The sequence below is a fragment of the Papio anubis genome, chromosome 10 (assembly GCF_008728515.1).
Source record: "Papio anubis isolate 15944 chromosome 10, Panubis1.0, whole genome shotgun sequence".
NCBI classification, from domain to species: domain Eukaryota; kingdom Metazoa; phylum Chordata; class Mammalia; order Primates; family Cercopithecidae; genus Papio; species Papio anubis.
In genome coordinates, this window is record NC_044985.1 from 121,466,043 (window position 1) to 121,487,421 (window position 21,379).

Consider the following 21,379-nt stretch of genomic DNA (forward strand, 5'->3'; position numbering starts at 1 on the left):
AGGCCGGAGTGCAATGGCGCAATCTCGCCTCACTACAACCTCCACCTCCCAGGTTCAAGCGATTCTCCTGCCTCAGCCTCCCAAGTAGCTGGGATTACAGGTGCCTGCCACCACACCTAGCTAATTTTTGTATTTTTTAGCAGAGACAGGGTTTCACCATGTTGGCCAGGCTGGTCTTGAACTCCTGACCTCAGGTGATCCACCCACCTTGGCCTCCCAAAGTGCTAGGATTATAAGTGTGAGCCACCGCATCCGGGCCCATTTTGGTTTTTCTGTCATAGCCCTTAGTCCTGTGTCTCACTATTAAGTCAGTCTTCTGAGATTTCAATGGAAAGACTCTCTAACTTGGTAGGACTTGAATTCCTGAGTTTATCTCCCCAGCACTGGGCTGAAATCTCTGCTCAGCTTTTTCATGTTTCCAGCTGTTGCCTCCTTCTGCATGTCCTGGCATCTCACCACACACATGTGTAGTTCGGGACTCAGCTATGGATTCTGGTTAAGTTAGTATGCAAATCTTGAGACCCAACCTTCTATGGTCCCTCTTCTCTGGGATCTTCCCACAATTTCCAGCTGCACTTATAGCCCCAGACCCAGACATCTAACTCCTCGGTCGAGTCATTCTCAAGCCCTCCCAAAGTGCCTTGCAGGCTGGAGTATGTCCTCTGGGAAAGCAGACATCTTCCTATTTACTTCTCTTCCTTCAAAGGTTGTGTCCACTCCAGTCCCAGTGTGTATTTGTTTACTCCCCAGAGCCTCCAGAGGGCTGTTTTCTAGACTTTGTTTGAGGTTCATGATTGTTGGAAGGAGGGTTAGTTTCCTATAAGGTTTACCCTATTGCTGAAAGTCCTGTAGCTGAAAGTCCTGTCACCTTTTTTTTTAATCCAATTGAATTAATAGTTAATAAATCCCATGTTAGGTGAAAATTGATTACATTGCTAGTCAATAAGTACCTACATTTGCATCATTACTCTTCCCCAAGTAAAAAGAAAATTGGTTTTCACATCCTATTTGATATCGTACTTTAAAAAAGGATTCTTCATTCAGTCAAGCCACATGTTCTAAGCACCCATGGGTCCGTAATCCAGAATAAGGCTCTCTGAGGGATGGAAAGGCAATCTTGGTCCCAGCTCTCAGGAAGCTGTCCCAAGAGAGCTACTCAAAGGTGCTCTAGGGGTTTGGCTACAGAATTGGCACTGTGTACCAAGGACCCGCCACCCTCAGCGAGTTTCCCAGAGGCACACATGGCGTGTCCCAATGTGTCCCAAGCCTGACATCCTCCTACCAGGCACTTTCCTGCTGCAAAATTCCTGGCACCCAGTAGCACTTAGTGAACATGAAATTTTATGACAATAACATTTAAAGCAAATAATCTCACAAACTTCAGCACTGTGACTATCACTAATCACGCGCGAACTGATGCCTTTCACACCTGCTGGTACCCTCCAGAACTGCGGCAGCAGCCGCCCGAGAGCCATTCTGCAGTTCTGACGCCAGCATGATGGAAGCGTATTGCAGAAGATTATTCTGGCTTTTGTAGATAGTGGATTAAATTGGGACAGTGTAGAATGGGAATTCAGATAGCCCATGGATGGACTTCAAAATATCACCCTCTAAAATTGGACTCAAATTTCATGTTCAGATGCCCATTTTCCCCACTGTAAGAGGAATCCAACTTTCATCAGATTCTTGCATCAATTAAACTCTTTCTTAATTGCCAACACACACACACACACACACACACACTCACATTCCTGGTCTAGAACTTTTTTTTTTTTTTTTTTTTTTAGAGGGAGTCTCGCTGTTTCCCAGGCTGGAGTGCAGTGGCCCGGTATCAGCTCACTGCAAGCTCCGCCTCCTGGGTTCAAGCGATTCTCCTGCCTCAGCCTCCTGAGTAGCTGGGATTACAGGTGTAAGCCAGGCACCTGGCCTTAGAACCCAGATGTTTTTGATAATAGAAATGATCCGTAAGTATTTTTAACCCCCCACAAGCATTTGCATATTTATATATAAATTATGTTCCTAGTCTATCATCATTAGTTAATAAAGGCACAATATCCACTTAGAATGAAGTTAATCATTAATGATAGGAAACGTAAATTCATATGTAAATAGTTTTGATGGTTACTAAATGTTCTTATCCTGTCTGATAACCTTATACTGAGGCCAGTGAAGAGCTCCTACCTGAACTAAGAAACAAGTCTCTCATTTTCTTGTTTATTTGTGGCTTTTGGGAATCTTTTAAATCTTTTGAAGCCATTTATCTACTCTTTGAGTTTTAGTTAAAACTAGATTATGCAATCCATAAATCCATTTAACCTGGTCCACCGAAATACATCAAAATATGCAAAAAATGATATAATGAGAGAGCATGCCACTGCCAGCCCCTGAAATGCCTTGAGTGACTGCTTGAAATGAGCTTATAGATCAAAAATTAGTAACATTGGATTTCTGACGTTTAGTTGAAGATATATATAACAGAAATTCTATATTTGCTTCCCCTTCCCCATAGATTGTCTCAGGCACCCTACCCTGGAGACACCAAGTCCAGAAGGTGACTTATGCTAGTAATCCACAAATGACATATAAAGGGGGCCAGCTGCAGACCTTGGTGGTATCAGCAAACATACCAAAGGAGGATCAAAATGATCAGATAGAGATGAAGGAAAAGACCAACTGGGCATTTGATCGGATTTAGTAGAGAAAGGAGAAAGGATTTCAAAATGGTTCCAAAGTTTTTACTCCAAGAAACATGAAAAAGTTACTGGAAGTGGTGGTGTCCTGAGAAGGAAGAGGCATTTATTGGGGCAGGCATCATCCACTGTTGTATTTTGGAAGTGCTGTGATTGAGCTACTGAAAGATGCACCTGAAAACATCCAGCAGGACAAAGGAGACACGCCATTCACCTCCTGAGCATCACGAGGGCCCTGACCTCAGCCAGCCACACTTCTGGGCAAAGTGCTGGCTCCAAGTTCCATGCATGAGAGATGGCTCTCTTCTATAGGTCCTTCAGCATTCCTGGGGAGGGCTGCAGTTCTCCTGCCCTGCTCCAGCTGTGATCCAAAGCAGGGCTTTCCATCCTCTGGGAACTGGAAGAGCAAGACTGGAGTGCTGGTAAAAGAGGTTTGAGGTAGACCCACGTGGATGATGCTCTCAGTGGACCCAGAGTGAGTCACATTATGGCCCACGTGATGGCTCAGATGGCTCTCTGCCTGAGAAGCTTGAGTCCTCATGCAGACTGGACGCCCCTCCATAGCTGCTCATCAACTTCCTTTCCCAGCCAGCCCACAGGGCTTGCCCACTGAGCTCCTGAACAAAGGCAAACCTGTGCTGGGGATGGCACCTCTGTGTGATTTCCCTTGCCAAGGCTTCCCTGGCTGCTTCCGCTTTCTCGTGGAGGCTTCCTGAAGGTGGCATCTGTATTTTTGTGAAGGGACTTGATACCAGGCTTGGAGATGAACATGTTAATTCTCTGGCCCTGGACATCAGATCTGTGATATAGTTTCTCAATTTCCTGCTCTGAAGTAAACCCTGGTGGGCAGTGTCATCATCTGGAATAGGAGAAGGGCTACACGGTAGGGGTCAGTAGTGCTGGTGGCGGAGGCCAGTCTTCTCAGTGGAAACAGGCTCATGCACATCCACGCAGGGAGGGCCGAGGGTCGAGGGTGGAGGAAACACCACAATTTTTTGGTGAACCCGTGGATCAGCATGATGGAGTCTTGTAGATCTTTATCTTCCTCCAGGAGGCACCCCAAGCACAGAGAAGACCCACCAAGCTGTGTAATGTCTCTGTCTACCTCCCCTCTGCCCAGACAGGAACTGCTGTTCACTATTCATTCCAGACCTGGGCATTCGAGGACAGGAGCTGCAAGGATGATTGATTGATTGCCTGTGTGTGAAGCCCTGGAAGGGCTCTTGCCTAGAATACTGTCCCTACCCCGACAAAGTAGAGGCCATGGTCTGGATGGTGGTGCCCCCCCCCGATTCATATGTCAAAACCTAACCTTCAATGCAAGGTGGGGCCTGCAGGTGACCAGGTCCTGAAGCAGAGCCCTCATGAATGCGATGAGTGCCCTTACACAAAAGCCTGGAGGGAGCCCATCTTCCACCATGAGAGGACACACAGAAGGTGCCATCTGTGAGGAATGGGCCCCAACCAGACACTGATTCTGCTGGAGGCTTGATGCTGCACTTCCCAGCCTCCACAGCTGTGAACAATACATTTCTGTGGTTTTGTAAATGACCCCTGTCTAAGGTGTTCTGTTGTAGCAGCACAAAGGAACTAAGACAGTGGGCACCCATATTTCCATTTAGAGGTGGGAACTGACTCTGAAGTGAGAACCAGTCCACTCTGAGAGCACATCGCCAGGGGAAGAGGACTGTAGCCAGGGAGTTGTGATGTCATGGGGCCATCGGAGGACCCAGCAATGTTGTTTCTGATGATTCCTGAAAAGTGGCTCTTTTCTGGAAGCGGACAGGTGATGGGGGAGGGGCAGGAAGCTGAATTCACCACAGTGTCAGAGAACACCGTCTACCAGCGGGAGCTGTTCAGACACACCTCTGGCCACTTTTATCCCGGAGCAGTGAATCTCCTGTTTCTGGACAACAATCTGACAGGAGAAGTCGGGAGGAGGGTTGGGAACTGAACTCTGTTCCACAGGTTCAACCACTGCACTCCACTAAGCAACTGGCACAGCCAATCCCCAGTGAAGGCTTAAAGATGAGGAAGATGGGGTCAGTGCCTGCCCTCCTGGCCTCAACAGATCAGGATGGAGGATTTAGATGTTAATAAAAAGTGGCTCAAAGTTCCAGTGAAGGACAGGGAGCAAAGGGAGACATCTTTTAGAAAGGAGACGTTGGAACTTGGATTTGGCTTTAGATAAGGAGCTCCAGGCATCTCAAGTCAGCCCTGGGAGGCAGTGGCCATGTCTGCCTCTCTGACAGCTATGCCCCAGCCTCCAGCTCAGCAGCTGGCAGGCAGCAGGTGTGCATGCATGAATGAGTGAACTCACAGGAACCAGTCTCAGCAGAGACGCGCAGTCGCCACAGTGCCCCAGGGGTTAGGAAACAGTGAGCAGCCACCAGCAAGACCAGGGCAACACAAGAGGCTGCGGCTCAAAGTTTCCCCCAAGGAGGACCATGTCACTTAAGGAGTATGGCCTCTGAAGTAATATGAATATGGCCTGGAAGATTCAGTCAACACTTATTTCCTTAGTGCCTACAATGTGCAGGTGCAGTACCATGAATGAGGCCACAGTCAGCCCTGCCAACTCACCTGCATCAGCTCAGGCACCCAGAGCAATGTCACCTGGATCTGCCCTCCCTCCCATGTCACCGGACTCACTGTCTTTTCCCTGCAATGAAACCTCCAACAGCTGCCACTATCACTGCGGGTGGAGGGGCCCCCTTCCTCTTCCCACCTCCATACAGCTTCCAGGCTACATCCCTAAGAACCCAAAGCAATCTGGACACATCACTTGGTTGGAAATACACCAAAATGTTAACTGTCCCTAACACTGGGGGAAAAACCTCACAGGTGACTTCAGTACAGCCTCCCCTCCTCTTCCATCACTACCCTCTTCCCATTCTTCCCCAGGTCCAGCCACACTGAAGTTCTCCCCATACCCCAAACACACCAGTAATTTTCCCACCCGGTGCTCCTGCGGTGCCCTAAGCAGGGGTTTTTAACCTTTACCTAATCCTCCGATTTGATTTACTTTTAAATCCACCTCTGGAGCATTGACTGTGAGCTTCAGAGAGCGCAAGTAAGTTCATTACTTTTTCAACAAGTAGGAGAGAGCTGCCATGCACCTGCCCCGATCCTAGAGGCTGTAGACCCACGAGAGAAGTGACAAGTCCTTGATCTCAGGGGGCAGACAGCGGGGAGAAGGATGGATGCCAGCACGAAGAACACGCGTGTAAAGACAGAAACGCACACATCCACATCATATTCCCAGAGCCTGTGAAGCCGGCGCCCAGGAGGCTGGCCAAGGTCACAGGAGCCGGCGGTGGTGGCGGGCGGATCCGAGCACATCTCGGCCTGACCCCAGAGCCTAGCTCTCACCCCGGCGAGGGACTTCCACCCCGACTCACCGACTCCCCGCGGAATGGGGAGCGTCAGGCCGAAACATATCCTGTGCCCACCCCTCCATGCAAACACCTCAAGGCAACCCAAGTCCCTTAAAGCCTTCCTACCCCCAGCTCTCCGGTGGGTAGGTCCCCACTCAACCTGTGCCCACCGCCCTGAGGCGCGTCGCTCCGCGATTACCGGCCCACCAAACAGTCCCCGCGGAGTCCACCCTCCGGGGCTCCCGGTCCCTCAGGTCCCGCGTGCCCGGCCCTGGGCATCCCCAGCGTCCCGGTGGTATCGGACCCCCATCGTCCCTGACACCTGGCGTCTCCGCCCCCCACCCCCGTCCCCCGCCCCGCCCCGCCCCGCCGTCGCTGGTCCCCGCCGTCCCTGGCCCCTGCTGCGGACCTCCGGCTCTGGCTTCCCCCGGGTCCCCGCGGCCCCCGTCCCCCCGCGTCCCCGCGTCCCCGGCCCAGCGCCCGCTGACGCCATGACGCCGCGGCGGAGGGAGGGGCTGGGGCCGGGGCCGGGCCGGGGCGGCGCGAGCGGCTGGAGCAACGGGCCCCGCGGCAGCTGCGGGCGACGCGGTCGATGGACATGGGCACCCAGGGCTCGGGGCGCAAGCGGCTCCCCAATCGGGAGCGGCTCACGGCGGAGGACGACGCGCTCAACCAGATCGCGCGGGAGGTAAGCGCGCGGGGCGGGTAGCCGGGGGGCGCGGGGGCCGGGCGGCTGTCAGGGTCTCTCCGGCGTCCGTCTGTCCCGCTGCGCGTCTGTGCCACTGCGCGTCCGGCTCCAGGCGGGTGGGCCGGGCAGGCGCGCGCCGGGGCGCTGATCCCCGGGCGCTGCGCCCCGGCCCCGATCTCGGCGGCCTGCGGACCCGGCACCCGTCCTCCAGCCCCGGGCCCAGCCCGCGACGCTGTGCGCCCTCCCCCACCCCGGCCCCCGTTGGCCGCTGCGCCCTCCGGAGAGGACCCGGGCGCCGCCAGCGCGCGAGGTGGCCCGGGCTGGCCGGGCGGGGGCGAGCTCCCGGCTTTGTTGTGCCGCACGGGAGGAGGCAGGGGCTTAGGCCCGACCTGGAGGCAGTGGACGGTCTCCGGAGGCCACATGGCCCTGCCGAAATGGCCGAGTTGCTCAGGTGACCATTTGTCATCCATCCATCGATGTCACTCAAGGTGCAGCTCAGAGATGAACTTGGGGATCACTGTGAATTTTCTTTCAGGACTGAGCCTGCAAACGGGTCCAGGCACACTGAAAGGTCTTCATTAAAGTTTCCTGGGCAGAGTTTATTGTAACTAAGATCATGTTTGGTGATTAACTTTACCTGTGACTAATTGAAGGCACACTAGAAGTGGGTATTTGTACAAATGCCTTTTTTTCTTTTTTCCTCCCGCAAGAATTCTACCTTAAGGCTAAAGAATGTACATGACATCCAGAAAGTCGTACAGGGACGGCTTTTCCCATTGGGAAAAGGGGAGCCAATAGGTTGCGGCCCCAGGAGGACAAAGGAAGCTTAATTTTTCACAGTGTTCCCTTTGTACCGTTTGAACTCTGCCAGGTGGGTGTATGAACGCAAAGAAAGTCTCTGCCTTGCAGCCCGCCTCACAGGTTCTCTTCCGTGTTGGGTATGATGGCGAGCTTTTCCACATGTGATTCTTCCCACAGGAAACACCTCCAAGCCATTTGGACTGTGGTGTCTGGCTGCATCCGTCAGATATTCTGGGGGATCAACTCTGTAACCAATCCTTAGGTGTTTGTAGTTGTAAATACCTGGTTTTGCTGTTACGGACATGTGGCAGTCCATCAGTATTTGTTGAATATTGAGTGAATAGACTTCTGTTTCTCTCTGTATGATACAGAAAAGGGCTTTCCAGGTAAACCCTTATTCATTGCTGGAAGCCCACCGTGACCTCCAGGAGACCTTCCAGACTCTCAGCCCTCTCATATCGCACCAGGCCTAAGTCTCCCTGGTTCCATGGCCCTCCATGGCGTGCCCACACCTGGCATGGCAGTCAGAGTACTTTATCATTATTTGTTCACCTGTAGAAGGTGACACCCAGACAGGAAATATCTTACTTTTGTATCCCAAGAGCTCAGCACAGAGCCAGGCACATACTAGGTGTTCATCAATGTCTGTTACATTAATTAATAAACAAAAGAAGTACAAGGCATTTAAAGGACCTTTGGCTAAATATAGACATTTGCTAAATATAGTAGCTTGAGTATAACTCCCTCCTGTGAAGACAGTCATTTATGTATGCATTTGACCACAGCGCCTAACAAGTGTTCCCTGCAAGGGCCAGAGGTGGCCAGTGAATCGCAAGTCTTGTCTTGATGTCAGTGGTTATGAGGCAAAAGAATGAGAAGAATGAAAGTTCCCAGAGTTTGCCTTTTATCCACTGGTGTTTTTGTTTGTTTGTTTGTTTTGTTTTGTTTTGTTTTTTTGGCACAGTCCCACTCTGTTGCCCAGGCTGGGGTACAGTGGTGTGATCTCGGCTCACTGCAACCTCTACCTCCCAGGCTCAAGAGATCCTCCTGCCTCAGCCTCACCAGTAGCTGGGATTACAGGCACGCACCAACACACCCGGCTAATTTTTGTATTTTTAGTATAGACAGGGTTTCACCATGTTAGCCGGGCTGGTCTCGAACTCCTGGCCTCAAGTGATCTGCCTGCCTTGGCCTCTCAAAGTGCTGGGATTACAGGCATGAGCTGCTGCACCCAGCCTATCTGCTCTTTTTATAAAAGAAATTGAAAAGAAAGGCAAGGGAACACTCCTTGGGTTGAGAGCCCCAGGTCCTGCCTCCCACCCGGGAAGATGTAGTTGGAGTTACAGAGATAGACTTGTGAGTCAGAGCTGGGCTTTGAAACGACATAGTTCTTTGCTAGCTGTGCCATCCTAGGAAGGTGAGTTACTCAATCTCCTCTGAGCCTCTGTTTTCTCATCTCTAAAATGGAGAAGAATAAATCTCCCCTGGCTGTCAGGATTAAAGAAAGTGGGTAGCAACGTAAAGTATGTAACTAGGCGGTGGGTAAATATGAGAGCTCCTTACACACCCCTCTCTGTAAAACCCAGCCGTAGATGCAGCTGTTACGAGTGCTGAGTAGCACAGATTGACAGGGCTGGAGGGAGCAGGTGTGACATCTTATGTTTTAGTACAAATTAAATTCTATTTCCCAACTGTGAAAATGAAAATCACTATTCAAATGGCAAATATCTATTCCTTGAATTCATCGGGGTTCTTATAGAAATCAAAAAAATTGTCTTAGGTTCAGTGCTTTCTTATTCACTCATTGACTCAACAGATACAAGTCATAGTATCCAAATTCCTGTCCTGGGGAGACTGGAGAGTCAAGGAGGAACCCGACAAGGACCTGCTGTGTTTTTTTGTTGGGCCAGGAGTTGGGCCAGAAAGGGGTTGACACCTGTAGATCAATAATACTAACAGAAGACAGGAAGAGATCTGATATAAAAAGGGCGTAGACAATGCTCTGAAGGTTTGGACAGAGAGAATTATAGCAGGCCAGTGGTGTCAGAAGTGGCTTCCTGGAGGAAGTGGCATTTTGAGTTTTTGAAGGCTGTATCAACCAGTCAAGATGCTTTGGCTGCTGCGACGGAAACCCTGACTGGACTGGCATTGACAAGGGGAAGCATATTGGCTGGAGCACAGCAAGCCCGGAGGCAGGGTAGGATTCCCCGCCAGCCTCACCAGTGGCTCAGGCCTCTTTTGCCCACAGTACCTGTGCAGCTGGTTGGGCTGGGCCATCCTCTGTGGGCAGCCTCATCCTCAGGCTGACTTGCTTCATGAAGGCCACTGGCCTTGGCTTTCCCGGGCTGCCACTGTGGAGCCCACACACCATCTTTTCTGGTGGCTCGCTCCAGAGAGCTAGCAGTATCTCCCTGGTAAACCTCCATGTGTCCGCCTGGCCACTCCTGCACCAAGTTCTGTGACAAGGACCATGGACTTAGGGGCTCAGTGCCTGTGGCAAAGGTGGGTGGGTCTACCCTGTGACCTGTCAGGCTGGTCCTAGGACTGGGGAGAGCCGGCCTCCCTGAAATACTTGGAAAGGTGTGGGGGCCTGAAAGGAAACTGGGGAGCCTTCAAGAAAGTGGGAAGGAGTGAGCTGGCACTTGGGTCTGGCACCCAAGAACATGCCTTCTAGAAAGTAAGTGGAATATTCTGGGCCGAGGTCATTGGGAAGCCTGAGTCACCTTGCAGAGATGTGGGTCCCAGTTCCGCTGGAGCGAGGGTAAGAGCTAGGCTCCACTGCGCAGGGCTTTGCACTCTTCTGGGTAGAAGCAGGACTCACGGCGAGGGCAGCCTTTGGAGGGTACATTTCTGCATCTGCAGCTGATGTCCTGCGTCCATGTTATGGTTTAAACTCTAGGCAAGCGTATAGTAAAGAGACTTATTTGCAAATGCTCTATTATCACAAGTCGATTATTCCTCACTCTCTTGTTGCAGTGGAATTCAGGCGGGATGTTGTCAGGAAAAAGGTTCAGTACGCACTGGAGAAGCTCATTAGCACCAAAGGCATGAGCTGCGCCTCCCACATCTGGGGAGGGGTGTTTCCAACGCAGACAGATTTTCCTCTCCTGCCACGTTTCACATTCAGCTGGTGCATTTTGGTAGCATCCCAAACTTTTCATTCAGCACTCTGCGGCTGAGTAAAGTGATACTGGTCCCGCCATGCGACTCTGAGTATTGCTCTCCAATGAAGGTGCTTTTCCCAACAGGAACAGTCATTTGCGCAGGCTGCATGAGGAACTCACCGTGGGGCCTTGTGACAGTGCGGTGAGCTTATTATGTCCTGGTGGTAGGTACTCCTTCCTCACCCAGCAGGACGGGGCCCCTCTCGCCCATAACTGTTTCTGCAGCCTCCTCTCCGAGCTGGCCCCTCTGTGGCCTGTGGCCTTGGGCCCTGATCCATGACGGGGCACTGCTGCCCCACCTGGCTCCCCTTCACCGGCCCCAAGTTGACTTGTGGGCCTGCGGGTGCTGGCTGTTCAGGACTCACAGCCGCCGTCTTTCACTCAAGCCGTGGCCACACAGGAGTCCAGTTGTGGAGAAGGGGTCACGCTGCCCCCAAGGAGTCTAGTTGTGGAGAAGGGGTCACGCTGCCCCCAAGGCAGCCTGCAGCTATCAAGTAACCATTTTGTGAGGACACAAAATGTCCCCCAGCCTTGTTTCAAGGTGCAACCAACTGTGCGGTGCGTTTCCTGCTCTGGAGCTCTCTGCGGGCCAGGCTGAGGCTGACTCCTGCCGAGGCCACCTCCCCGCCCAGCCCTTCACTGACCGGCCCGCCTCCCTCATGCCCCTGCTGGGACGGGGCTCACATCCAGTCCTGCCATGGGCTCTGCTTCTGGAACCCAACATAAAGCCGTGCCCCTCGTTTCGGGTAGTTCATAAATATTGGGTCTTTTCATCTTAAGTCCCCCTTTCATTCCTCTTTTCTCCCTGTCCTTCCCAAATAGCCCTCCTCTATCAGCCTGGGTGGAGGGAGCCTGTCACTCTTCTCCTCAAGGCTGTTGGAGAACCAAGCTGGGGGTGGGGTGCACGTGTTCTTTTCCAGAACAGCCGAGAAATGGGGTTCAGTGAGAAAACTTCGCTCTACCTGTCTCCAGCACTACCCTGACCTGGGCCTTGTGGGGTGGAGAGTCCAGGACTGAGGCCGGCTGCCAAGATGCAAATCTGGGTCCCCAATGCAGTCCCCTGCCCTCAGGTGAGGTGACCCTGGGGCCGGCATTCACCTGCACGCAACCAAGATGTCAGACTTGTCCCTACAACCTATTTCACTTGATTTGAAAGTGAATTTCCTGACTTTTTTCTCTATGAATTTGCTTTTCTGAGGCTGGCCAGCAGATTTCACACCAACTGGACGCTGCTGGACACTGGTTTGCCTTTGGGGTCGGGCCCCTGCCCCTTTGTTCCACAGGAGTTGGGAGAGGTGAGGGACGTTCAGTGCCCGGCAGGACATAGGACTGTCCAGCCTGAACAACATCGTGCCTCCATTTGTAGCCCAGCCGCAGTGGAGGCCCTGAGGGCCACTCTGCAGCTCATTCTCCTAAGCCAAACACCATCTTGGCAGATTGTCTGCAAGGTTTTAGGAATGTGACAAGACCGGCGTTCCAGACAGATTTTTACCGACAGTCTGAGCTGTTGGAGGGCGCGAACACTGCGCCTGTGACCTTGGGCTGTTTGTGCGATTCCCAAAAGATGCTTCTGGGTTTCTGAGTTTGCAGAAAACTCAGCTGTGGACAGGCCTGCTGGTCCCCGATGGCCCTGGGCCCCACCCCACAGCTATTTTTGTCAGAGGGCCAGCTGTCTCCCTTCTTCCTTTTCTGGGTGACTCTTGAGCCACTCGTTGGCCTGGTACTCAGGGTTGGGATGTGTGTGTGGAGGACATGAGAGGCGGTGTGGATAAGGGAAATCCAGGACCTGGCTTCTAGCCCTGCCGGTCCCCTGTGAGCCCTGCCCGTCCCCAGTGAGTGTGAGACAGGAAAGGAGAGAGGGGCAAACGGAGGTTGCTTCTAAGGCCCAAGATGTGCCAGGTACTCTGGAAGCTCTACTCCCATAGTTTGTTTATATCCTGTGAAAAGGGTTCAGAGTCTCTGTGTCTGACAGAGACAAAAAAGACTCAGAGACAGCGTGGGACATGGCTGAGGCCACCTGTTAATTAGGGGCTGCTAGTTCATGGCCCAGGCTGCTTCCTGGATCAGCCCCTCAGCTCCCTCCAAGACCCAGTTCAGGCCATGTCCTGCAGGCAAGCCACCTTCTTCCTATCCCTGGCACATGTTGTCCCCCACTGGCCTCTGAACCACCAGGGGTAACATTTCAGGAGAGAGAGTCCCATGTCTGTCTCTGCCTCACTATGTCTCTCATCTTCTTTTTCCATCCTTTCACCTTTAAAAAATTTAATTTTTTTCCATCAGAGTAATATATGTTTTTACCCTGACCCCATATCGTCAGGCCGTTCCCCACACAGCAGGCTGGGCAGTCCTTTTAAAATATGTCAGATCATGTCACTTCTCTGATAAAAAACTTTCCAAGGGTGTCTTGTATCACTCCGTAAAAGCCAAGTCCTTAAACAACCTACAAGATCCTAAATGATCTGGTAATGATCTCCTTCTTTATAAATAACATGCATATGTATTACACATTAGTTTATCAATTGTAGATGCTATCAACTGGCTCCTGCATTGAAGGACAGAACTTGGTGTGCATGGGCCCAGTTCAGGCAGGCTCCCTACTTTCCTTCTCTGCATCACACTATATAGTTCATTGTAGTGTGGGGCTAAATGAATATTCACTGACAGAACAGACTGCTTAAGAGTATGGGTGCTAGAATCAGATTTCCTGGATTCAAATCCCCATTCTGTCCCTTATACCATGACTTAGGGCAAGTTACTTATCAACTTTGTGCCTCAGTTCCCCCATAGGTAAGATGGGAAAGTTTTAGGAGTATACTTCACCCAGGGCAGTTATGAGGGTAAATGAGATCTTTCACAAAAATACCTCAGAACAGTGTCTGTCACATAGTAAATGCTCAGTAAATGCTGGTAATGATGATGATGTTGCCGGCTATGTAAATAATGTCAATTGCAGAGCCAAGCAGTGTACTATAATCTTTCTTTCCTTATACAACTTTCTGTTTCTTCTAGAGTTGATGATTTATTTTCTTTTTCATTGCTCATCTGCCTACCCATCTAGCTTATCGATCCATATATCTACATATCTCCACAAAGTTTTCAACAGAACCCATCAAAATGCTATGTTCTATATGATTAAACAAATCAGATAATCTATCAATTCCATTTTGTTATCCCATGGAAATCTACCCACTGGAGACCTCTGTCCTCTAGATCCAGTCTGGTCTGGGTGTTCTCCTGGGGGTTTCCTGCACCTGCCATTCCCTCTGCCACCATTCTGAGAATTTCTTTTACCCGCTTTTTATTGTTGTTGTTAGGTCCCTGTTTTCTGGATTCCATATTCTCTTCCTTCTTGGATTGCTATCTTATTTTTCTGAAACACATCCTTCAGTAGCTTTCGGAGTAAGAATGCCTCTTCTAAGTATTCACATGTCTGAAAATGTCTTTATTCTACATTCATACTTGAATGATACTTTGGTTGTATATAGAGTTCTAGGTTAAAAATAATTTTCCAAAGTATGATGAAGAACTCTGTGTCTTCTTTGGCATAATTTCCAGTAAGTATTGTTAATTGGAAAAAGTAATATACAGAAAATAAAAATAGTATGCTGTTCCTTGTGTGAGAAAGCCTGCAATTTTCCTGCATTTGCATAAAAATCACTGGCAGAACACAGTGAAAGGACTGTGGGGATGCAGGTGGAAGCAGGTTATCAAGTGCCACTCTTCATGCTCTTGATATTTGAACCATGTGACTGTATTACCTAGTCAATAAAATAAACTAATAAATATCAAAAAAGTGAAATTAGGAGTCGGGCATATGGCTCACACCTGTAATTCCAGCAACTCAGGAGGCTAAGGTGAAAGAATAGCTTGGGACCAAGAGTTCTAGTCCAGCTTGGGCAACAAAGTAGGACCCTTCCTCTAAAAATATATTCTTTTAATTTAGCTGGGCATGGTGGTGCATGCCTGTAGTCCCAGCTATTTGGGAATCTGAGGCAGGAGCATCACTTAAGCCCAGGAGTTCAAGACCAGCCTGGGCAACATAGTGAGACACCCATCTCCATAAAAAAGAAAAGAAAAAGTGACTGGGTGTGGTGGCTCACACCTGTAATCCCAACACTTTGGGAGGCCAGAGAGTGGATCACTTGAACTCAGGAGTTTGAGACCGTCTGGACAACATGGTGAAATCCCTTTTCTACTAAAAATACAAAAATTAGCCAACCATGGTGGCCTGTGCCTATGGTCCCAGCTAGTTGGGAGGCTAAGATGGGAGGATCATTTGAGCACAGGGGACAGAGGTTGCAGTGAACTGAGATCACACCCCTGCACTCCAGCCTGGATTGACAGAGCAAGACTCTGTCTCAAATAAAAATAAATAAATAAATAAAATTTAAAAGAAAAAGTTTGGAAACTTTTAGGATCTTCTCTTTATTCTCAGAATTCTCGATTTTCCCCCCACTTATTGAGCATTCATTGGGTTCATTCAATCTGGAAACTTGTATCCTAAAATTCTGGGAAATTTTCTTGAATTTTTTTCCTATCCCCATCAAGTTATTTTTCATTCTTCTTTTCTTTTTTGTTTTGTTTTTTGTTTTTTTTTTTTTGTCTTTTGGTAATACTTCATGGAAGATTCTTCAACTTTACCTTCCACTCCTACTAAGTTTGCCTGTTTTATATTTAATTTCTAAGGTTTTTTTTATTGTTCTTTATTTCTTCTTTATAGCATCCTTTCTTGACTCACTAATGCAGTACCTTTTCTTACTACTCTAAGGATATTTAGCAAATTCACTTAATTTGGGGGTTTTCCTGAAAATTTTTTTGTTCCCTGCATCTTAGTCTGTTTCTTCCTGTTTCTTTTGCTCCTTTGTGTGTTTTGGCCTCTGTCATCTTGGAGCCTTTCCCAGATGTGTGGTGATCCTTGGCTACCCTTTCATATTTTAGAGGGAGGCACTAAACATCGTGACTACAATTTGAGCAAAGGCCAGGAAGGGAGATGTCACAAAGTGTGAACAGGAAGCCACACAGGGCGGCTGAAGTGTTGGTACCAGACAGTGGTTCCTCAGGCAGGGGCGTGCAGCTCTGATTTGAACCCAGTCTCCTGCCTTTGAGGCTAGTGCCCTTGACCACCATGTCAGTGTTGGGAGGAAACATCGCTTAATGTTAACAAGTCAGACTTCTCTAATTTGGTGCCTACAAATGGAGTTTTGTTTTTGATTAAGGGACTAGTAAGGCTGGAAAAGAAAGCTGAAAATTAATCTGAGACATACGCCAGGGAAGAAGAGCTAACCTCTAGTGTCTACACAGCCCAAACAAGGGAACGCATCATTATGGTATTCTTTTACTAAGAGTGAAATAAAATGTCAAATTAGGTGAGCAAATAAAGATAGTAAAAAAAAAAAAAAAGAGATTTTCATATCTTCAGGCATCAAGAATTGGGCCAGGCATGGTGGCTCATGCCTGTAATCCCAGCACTTTGGGAGGCCGAGGTGGGTGGATCACCTGAGGTCAGAAGTTCAAGACCAGCCTGACCAATATGGTGAAACCCCATCTCTACTAAAAATACAGAAATTAGCCAGGTGTGGTGGCATGCACCTGTAGTCTCAGCTACTCGGGAGGCTGAGGCAGGAGAATTGCTTGAACCAGAGAGGGAGAGGTTGCAGTGAGCCAAGATCGCGCCACTGCATCCAGCCTGGGCAACAGAGCGAGACTCCATCTCAAAAAAAAAAAGAAAAGAAAAGAAAGGAAGAAAGAAAAAGAAAAAAAGAAAAGGAATAATTCATTTATTTGCTTGGAAAGTTCTCTAAGATCTGAGATATACTTTCCATAAAACAAATAAAATACCTGGAGAGTTGAGGTAGGCAGAATGTGATATGGCCTTGGCAGCAGGTAAACCCTTGGATCAGCAAGTCTCTGAGAGCCAGATCTGTTCAGTGCCTCCACTGGCATATTATCTTACAAACTCTCCACCCACTCTTGGCTTGGGGAGTGAATGAAAAATCACATAGTGGTCATGATCATATTTAAACATAAAGAAATCAGGAGATCTAAATTTGTTCATGTATTTTTAACCATCATGTAGGTTTATCAATTTTGCCATCATTGTCCTTGATTTCTTTCATTTTTATTTTTCACTTTCTTTGATGACATTCCTTAGGCATCTGGGAAGATGTAGGGTTTTCCAGGTTGACACTTATGGAAGTGGGGCTTCCATGCTGAGCTAGCATGGCTCTACCCTGTATTCCCTAAGACAGCAGCCCTCAACCTTTTTGGCACCAGGGACCAGTTTTGTGGAAGACAACTTTCCCACTGACCAGGGTGTGGGGATGGTTTGGGGATGATTCAAGCACATTACATTTGTTGTGTATTTTGTTTCTATTATTATTACACTGTAACATATAATGAAATAATTATACAATTCACCATAATGTAGAATTAGTGGGAGCCCAGAGTTTATTTTCCTGCAATTACACGGTCCCATTTGGGGGTAATGGGAGACAGTGACAGATCATCAGGCATTACATTCTCATAAGGAGCGCACAACCTAGATCCCTCACATGTGCAGTTCACAGTAGGGTTTGCACTCTTATGAGAATCTGATGCTGCCACTCATCTGACAAGAGGTGGAGTTCAGGTGGGAATGTGAGTGATAGGGAGTGGCTGTAAATACAGATGAAGCTTTGCTCACTCACCCGCCTGCCGCTCACCTCCTGCTGTGCATCCCAGTTCCTAACAGGCCACAGACTGGTACCAGTCTGTGCCCTGGGGGTAGAGGACCTCTGCCCTAAGATATTGCTTTAAATTACCCCCAGCATATTTTTAAATCACCCAGAGCTGTGCTGTCTATAGGACTCTGTGCTCTGTATCTGTGCAGTGCACTGTGGTAGCCACTAGTCCTCTGTAGTTACTGAGCACTTGAAATGCGGTCAGTGCAGTTGAGGATCTGCATGTCAAATTAACTTCATTGCAATGCATTTAAATGTAAAGAGCTACAGAAGTCTTGGGGCTGCCATGTTGGCCAGTGCAGTTCCAGAGCAATTCCTTTGTGGAAATACATTGTAATAGAGGTGTGTTCTGCAATGTGGGATATTTATTGGCTACTTACACATGGGGCTGCATACCACTCATGAGCAGTGCAGGTGGACCGGACTGACTGATGGACTGATCTATTGCAGGTTGGAACCTTTGTGGGACTGTGGTCTCCAGGACCTGTGGGTCAGCCTTTTTAAGTTGTGTGACCATAGGCAAGTGAATGCAACCCAGTCTATTTTTTTTGTTTCTTTTGTTTTGTTTTTTTTTAATCTGAGGAAGAGGAATGCTGTCATGTGGGGCGGTCGTGGTAATGAACTACAGCCCACACGCTGCAGGGCGTGCTGCCTGGCACCTGGTAGGTGGCAACTAAATGGTGGTGGTCTTTTGCTACCTTCAGGTGGCTGTGGTTAGCTCTAGAAGGAGGCAGTCGTGCTTCTTGACTGGTTGGGACGTGCCCCAGGGCTGAGATGGGGGTTGGGTGGAGCATGTGAGAAAAATACAGGAAAGATGATCTCCCATGCCTAAGAGGGACACAGACGGCCCTTGGGACTGATTAAATGAACTCAGAATAAAAGCACAAATGGCTGTCACTGTAAATATGTGTGTCTTTAGTGTCAGTGTCCCTGGGGACTTCTTATAAGTTTGAAGCGTGTTACCATTCTTGGCATTGAGACAGTCAGTGTCACTTTTATTTCTTGGTCTTGAATTCAAGAATCGACAGTAAGATGCCATCAGATTTTTCAAGCTGCTTCACCATCAAGCATCCTAGCCTTGGTGCCCGGGTCTTTGGTTGGCTTCCCGGAAATAATGGGCCACTTCACCCCAGCCTTGTTCTGCACTGTTTATCTTTGGGCTTATCTGACCTCTTAGAACCTACTAAATTACCCGCCTATTTTTAACCAATGCCTAGAGCCAGCTCCAGAGGAATTGCCACATGAGTTGAGACGAGGTGATGGCCACATGGTTTTCCAACTCTTCATTTCAGTATCCAAAGTTTTTTCTTTGTTTTCTCTTGTGTTAGGGTTTCTCAATCTGGGCACTACTGACATTTAGGGCTGGGTAATTCTCTCTCCTGGGGGGTGCTGTCCTATGCATTATAGGATTTTAAACAGCATCCCTGGCTTCTGCCCAGTAGGCGCCAGTAGCTCCCCGCTCCCCAGCTGTGACCACCAAACATGCTTCCAGACATTGTCAAATGGCCCATGGGGAAGAAGATACCCAAATGAGGATCTCTGTTTCAGGTTTCCCCTGCCACCCTGCTGGGTTCGTACCTTGAGCTCTAACCACTCCCCTCAGCTAGAGAACCCTGGGTCTGGCAGTGGCTACAACCGTTTGCCCTCCTGCAAGGAGGGTAGAAAGCCCTAGCTGACCACATCACATTCTTGGCATTTCCTCCATTTAAACCTCCTGAAAGTTAGTACAGAGGGGGCCACATACCCTGGAAGCTGAGATGGAGCCATTTTAGAAGTCAGCTGCAGGCTCAGGGAATGGAGACATGAGTTGCCAATGTGATTACACTTTGCTGTGCTTTAGAATTGTGCTTGAGCTGATGGCAGGGCTGGGGACAGTCTATACCAAGTCTATACCACAGACTGGGGGCTTTAGCATGGAAGTTGATCTCTCCCCGTTCTGGAGGCAGGAAGTCCAAGACCTAAGTGCTGGCACATTCAGCGCACACCTCTTGTCTGCATCTTCAGATTACTCAAAATCCACATGTGGCTGCAGAAGAAGGGACGGGGAAGACCCCCAGCTTTAGTCTCACTTATGGGGGTGGGGCTGGAGACCCATTCATCCTTCACCCCCCAGGATGAGAAGGGGGACTGGATGTTGGACAACAGAAAGATCAGTGACTGCCACATTTCCACAGGATTAAAACTGTCCCCATATCTCCTGTAAAAGCACATTGCTGAACTTCTTAAAATAGATGACCAGATCATTGTCTTGTTTGGAACCCCTGCTGCATCAGCCCTGGGTCTCCGCAGCTCTCTGCATGACACTCTCCTCACCACCTCTCAACTGATCTCAGAAAGTACTGTGTGGTTCCCGCCCCTCCACTCCTGTTCGCAGCGAGAGAACCCCGAGAACCTGCAGTGTCTACCCAAAGACTCCCCCTTCCAACCCCTGGGCTCTCTTTTCCCTTGGCCAAAAGGCTTGCATCTCAGCCTGCTGGGATGAGACAGGAAGGGATCATTAACCATGTGAATGTTCCAGCATATTCAGCTCTGTGGTTTCTACCTCTTGCTTCCTTTTTTATGTACAATTTGCAAAGGAAAACACACACATACACTGTCCCTTTCACTGATTGAAAATTCAGCTTTAATATTCCATTTGGTTTAATCAATAATATTCTTTTTAAAAATGGTATTCCTCCCAGCGCTTTGGGAGGCCAAGGCAGGAGGATCGCTTGAACCTAGGAGTTTGAGAATAGCCTGGACAACATAACAAGAACCCTTCTCTATTTAAAAAAAAAAAAAAAAAAAGCCAGGTGCAGTGACTCACACCTGTAATCCCAGCACTTTGGGAGACCGAGGCAACCGGGTCACCTGAGGTCAGAAGTTCAAGACCAGCCTGGCCAACATGGTGAAACCCCATCTCTACTAAAAATACAAAAATTAGCCAGGCATGTTGGCTGGTGCCTTGGGAGGCTGAGGCAGGAGAATCGCTTGAACCCAGGAGGTGGAGGTTGCAGTGAGCTGAGATCATGCTATTGCACTCCAGCCTGGGCAACAGAGTGAGACTCCATCTCAGAAAAGAAGAAAAATCATGTTCCCTTTGGTTTAAGGCTTAATCAATCTTTTTTCCTTGGATTTCTGTTTTTGTGATTGGTGTTAAAATTTCAATCTATTTTTCTTTCCTAAATATCTTTTCCAATTTTTCCCTATATAGAACACAATAGTTAATACATTATATTGAATATATGTGTGGTGGGAGGATTGCCTTGCAGATCAACAGGTTGCACTCTGTATTACCAATAGCTTGTTTTTTAAAAAAAGATTTTTAAAAATGTGTTAAAGTATACCAGGTTAAAGTAACACATAACATGCACAATATATTGTACAGTTTTGTGTCCTGCTTTTAAATTTTTTAAGTTATTTCAGATAAGGATACTCCTGATCCTTGGGAGGACTTCCTGGGTATTGTCTTAGATGGCTGTGTGCTTCCTTTCTTGGGCCCTTGCAGGGTTCGGGTTTCTCTTGGTGTGAAGTTTTCCTCCTAACTCCCATGACTAGAGACACTTCACACACTCGTGAGAGAATCTTTGGGGGACCCAGGGAGAGTGCAGTGTAGAGGGTCAGCCTTGGGTGCTGTGGCCGGGAGACCTCCTCAGACAAGCGGCAAGCATCTCTGAGTCTCAGTGTTTCCACCTGGCAAGGAGAGGCAATACTGGGTGGCTGTGAGGAGCGTATGAGGCAATGCAGACATGAGGCCTTAGGATGGGCCTTCAGAGATCATGCTGGCTAAGAACCGTGTGTGTGCAGTTGCCCCGTCTGCCACCTGTGCTCAAAGACTTTCAGACTCAGAGGTTGAGGCCCGGCTTCTGCCCCCAGCTTCACTCCAGGTTCCAGGCTCCAGGCCTCAGGTTCCCAGTCCCAGGTTCTAGGCTGAGGGTTTCAGGTTCTGGGTTCCAGGCTC

General features: G+C 49.0%; 1 protein-coding gene across 31 annotated transcripts in view; it reads left to right on the forward strand.

Annotated features, from left to right (window-relative positions):
• Positions 1-6,596: 6,596 nt before the first annotated feature.
• Positions 6,597-21,379, forward strand: part of LRRFIP1 (LRR binding FLII interacting protein 1) — a 167,666-nt gene continuing 152,883 nt past the window's right edge. For 20 of the 31 annotated variants that reach the window (XR_002516323.2, XR_002516333.2, XR_002516328.2 and 17 more), the window contains exon 1: positions 6,645-6,755. Coding sequence is in view for 4 of the 31 variants with exons in the window: in XM_009183445.4 (XP_009181709.1) it covers positions 6,660-6,755 (96 nt within the window). In the remaining 27 variants the exon portion in view is untranslated. Of the gene's footprint in view, positions 6,756-21,379 lie in introns of all 31 variants that reach the window. The other 11 variants (XR_002516341.2, XR_002516357.2, XR_002516361.2 and 8 more) reach the window with 7 other exon arrangements.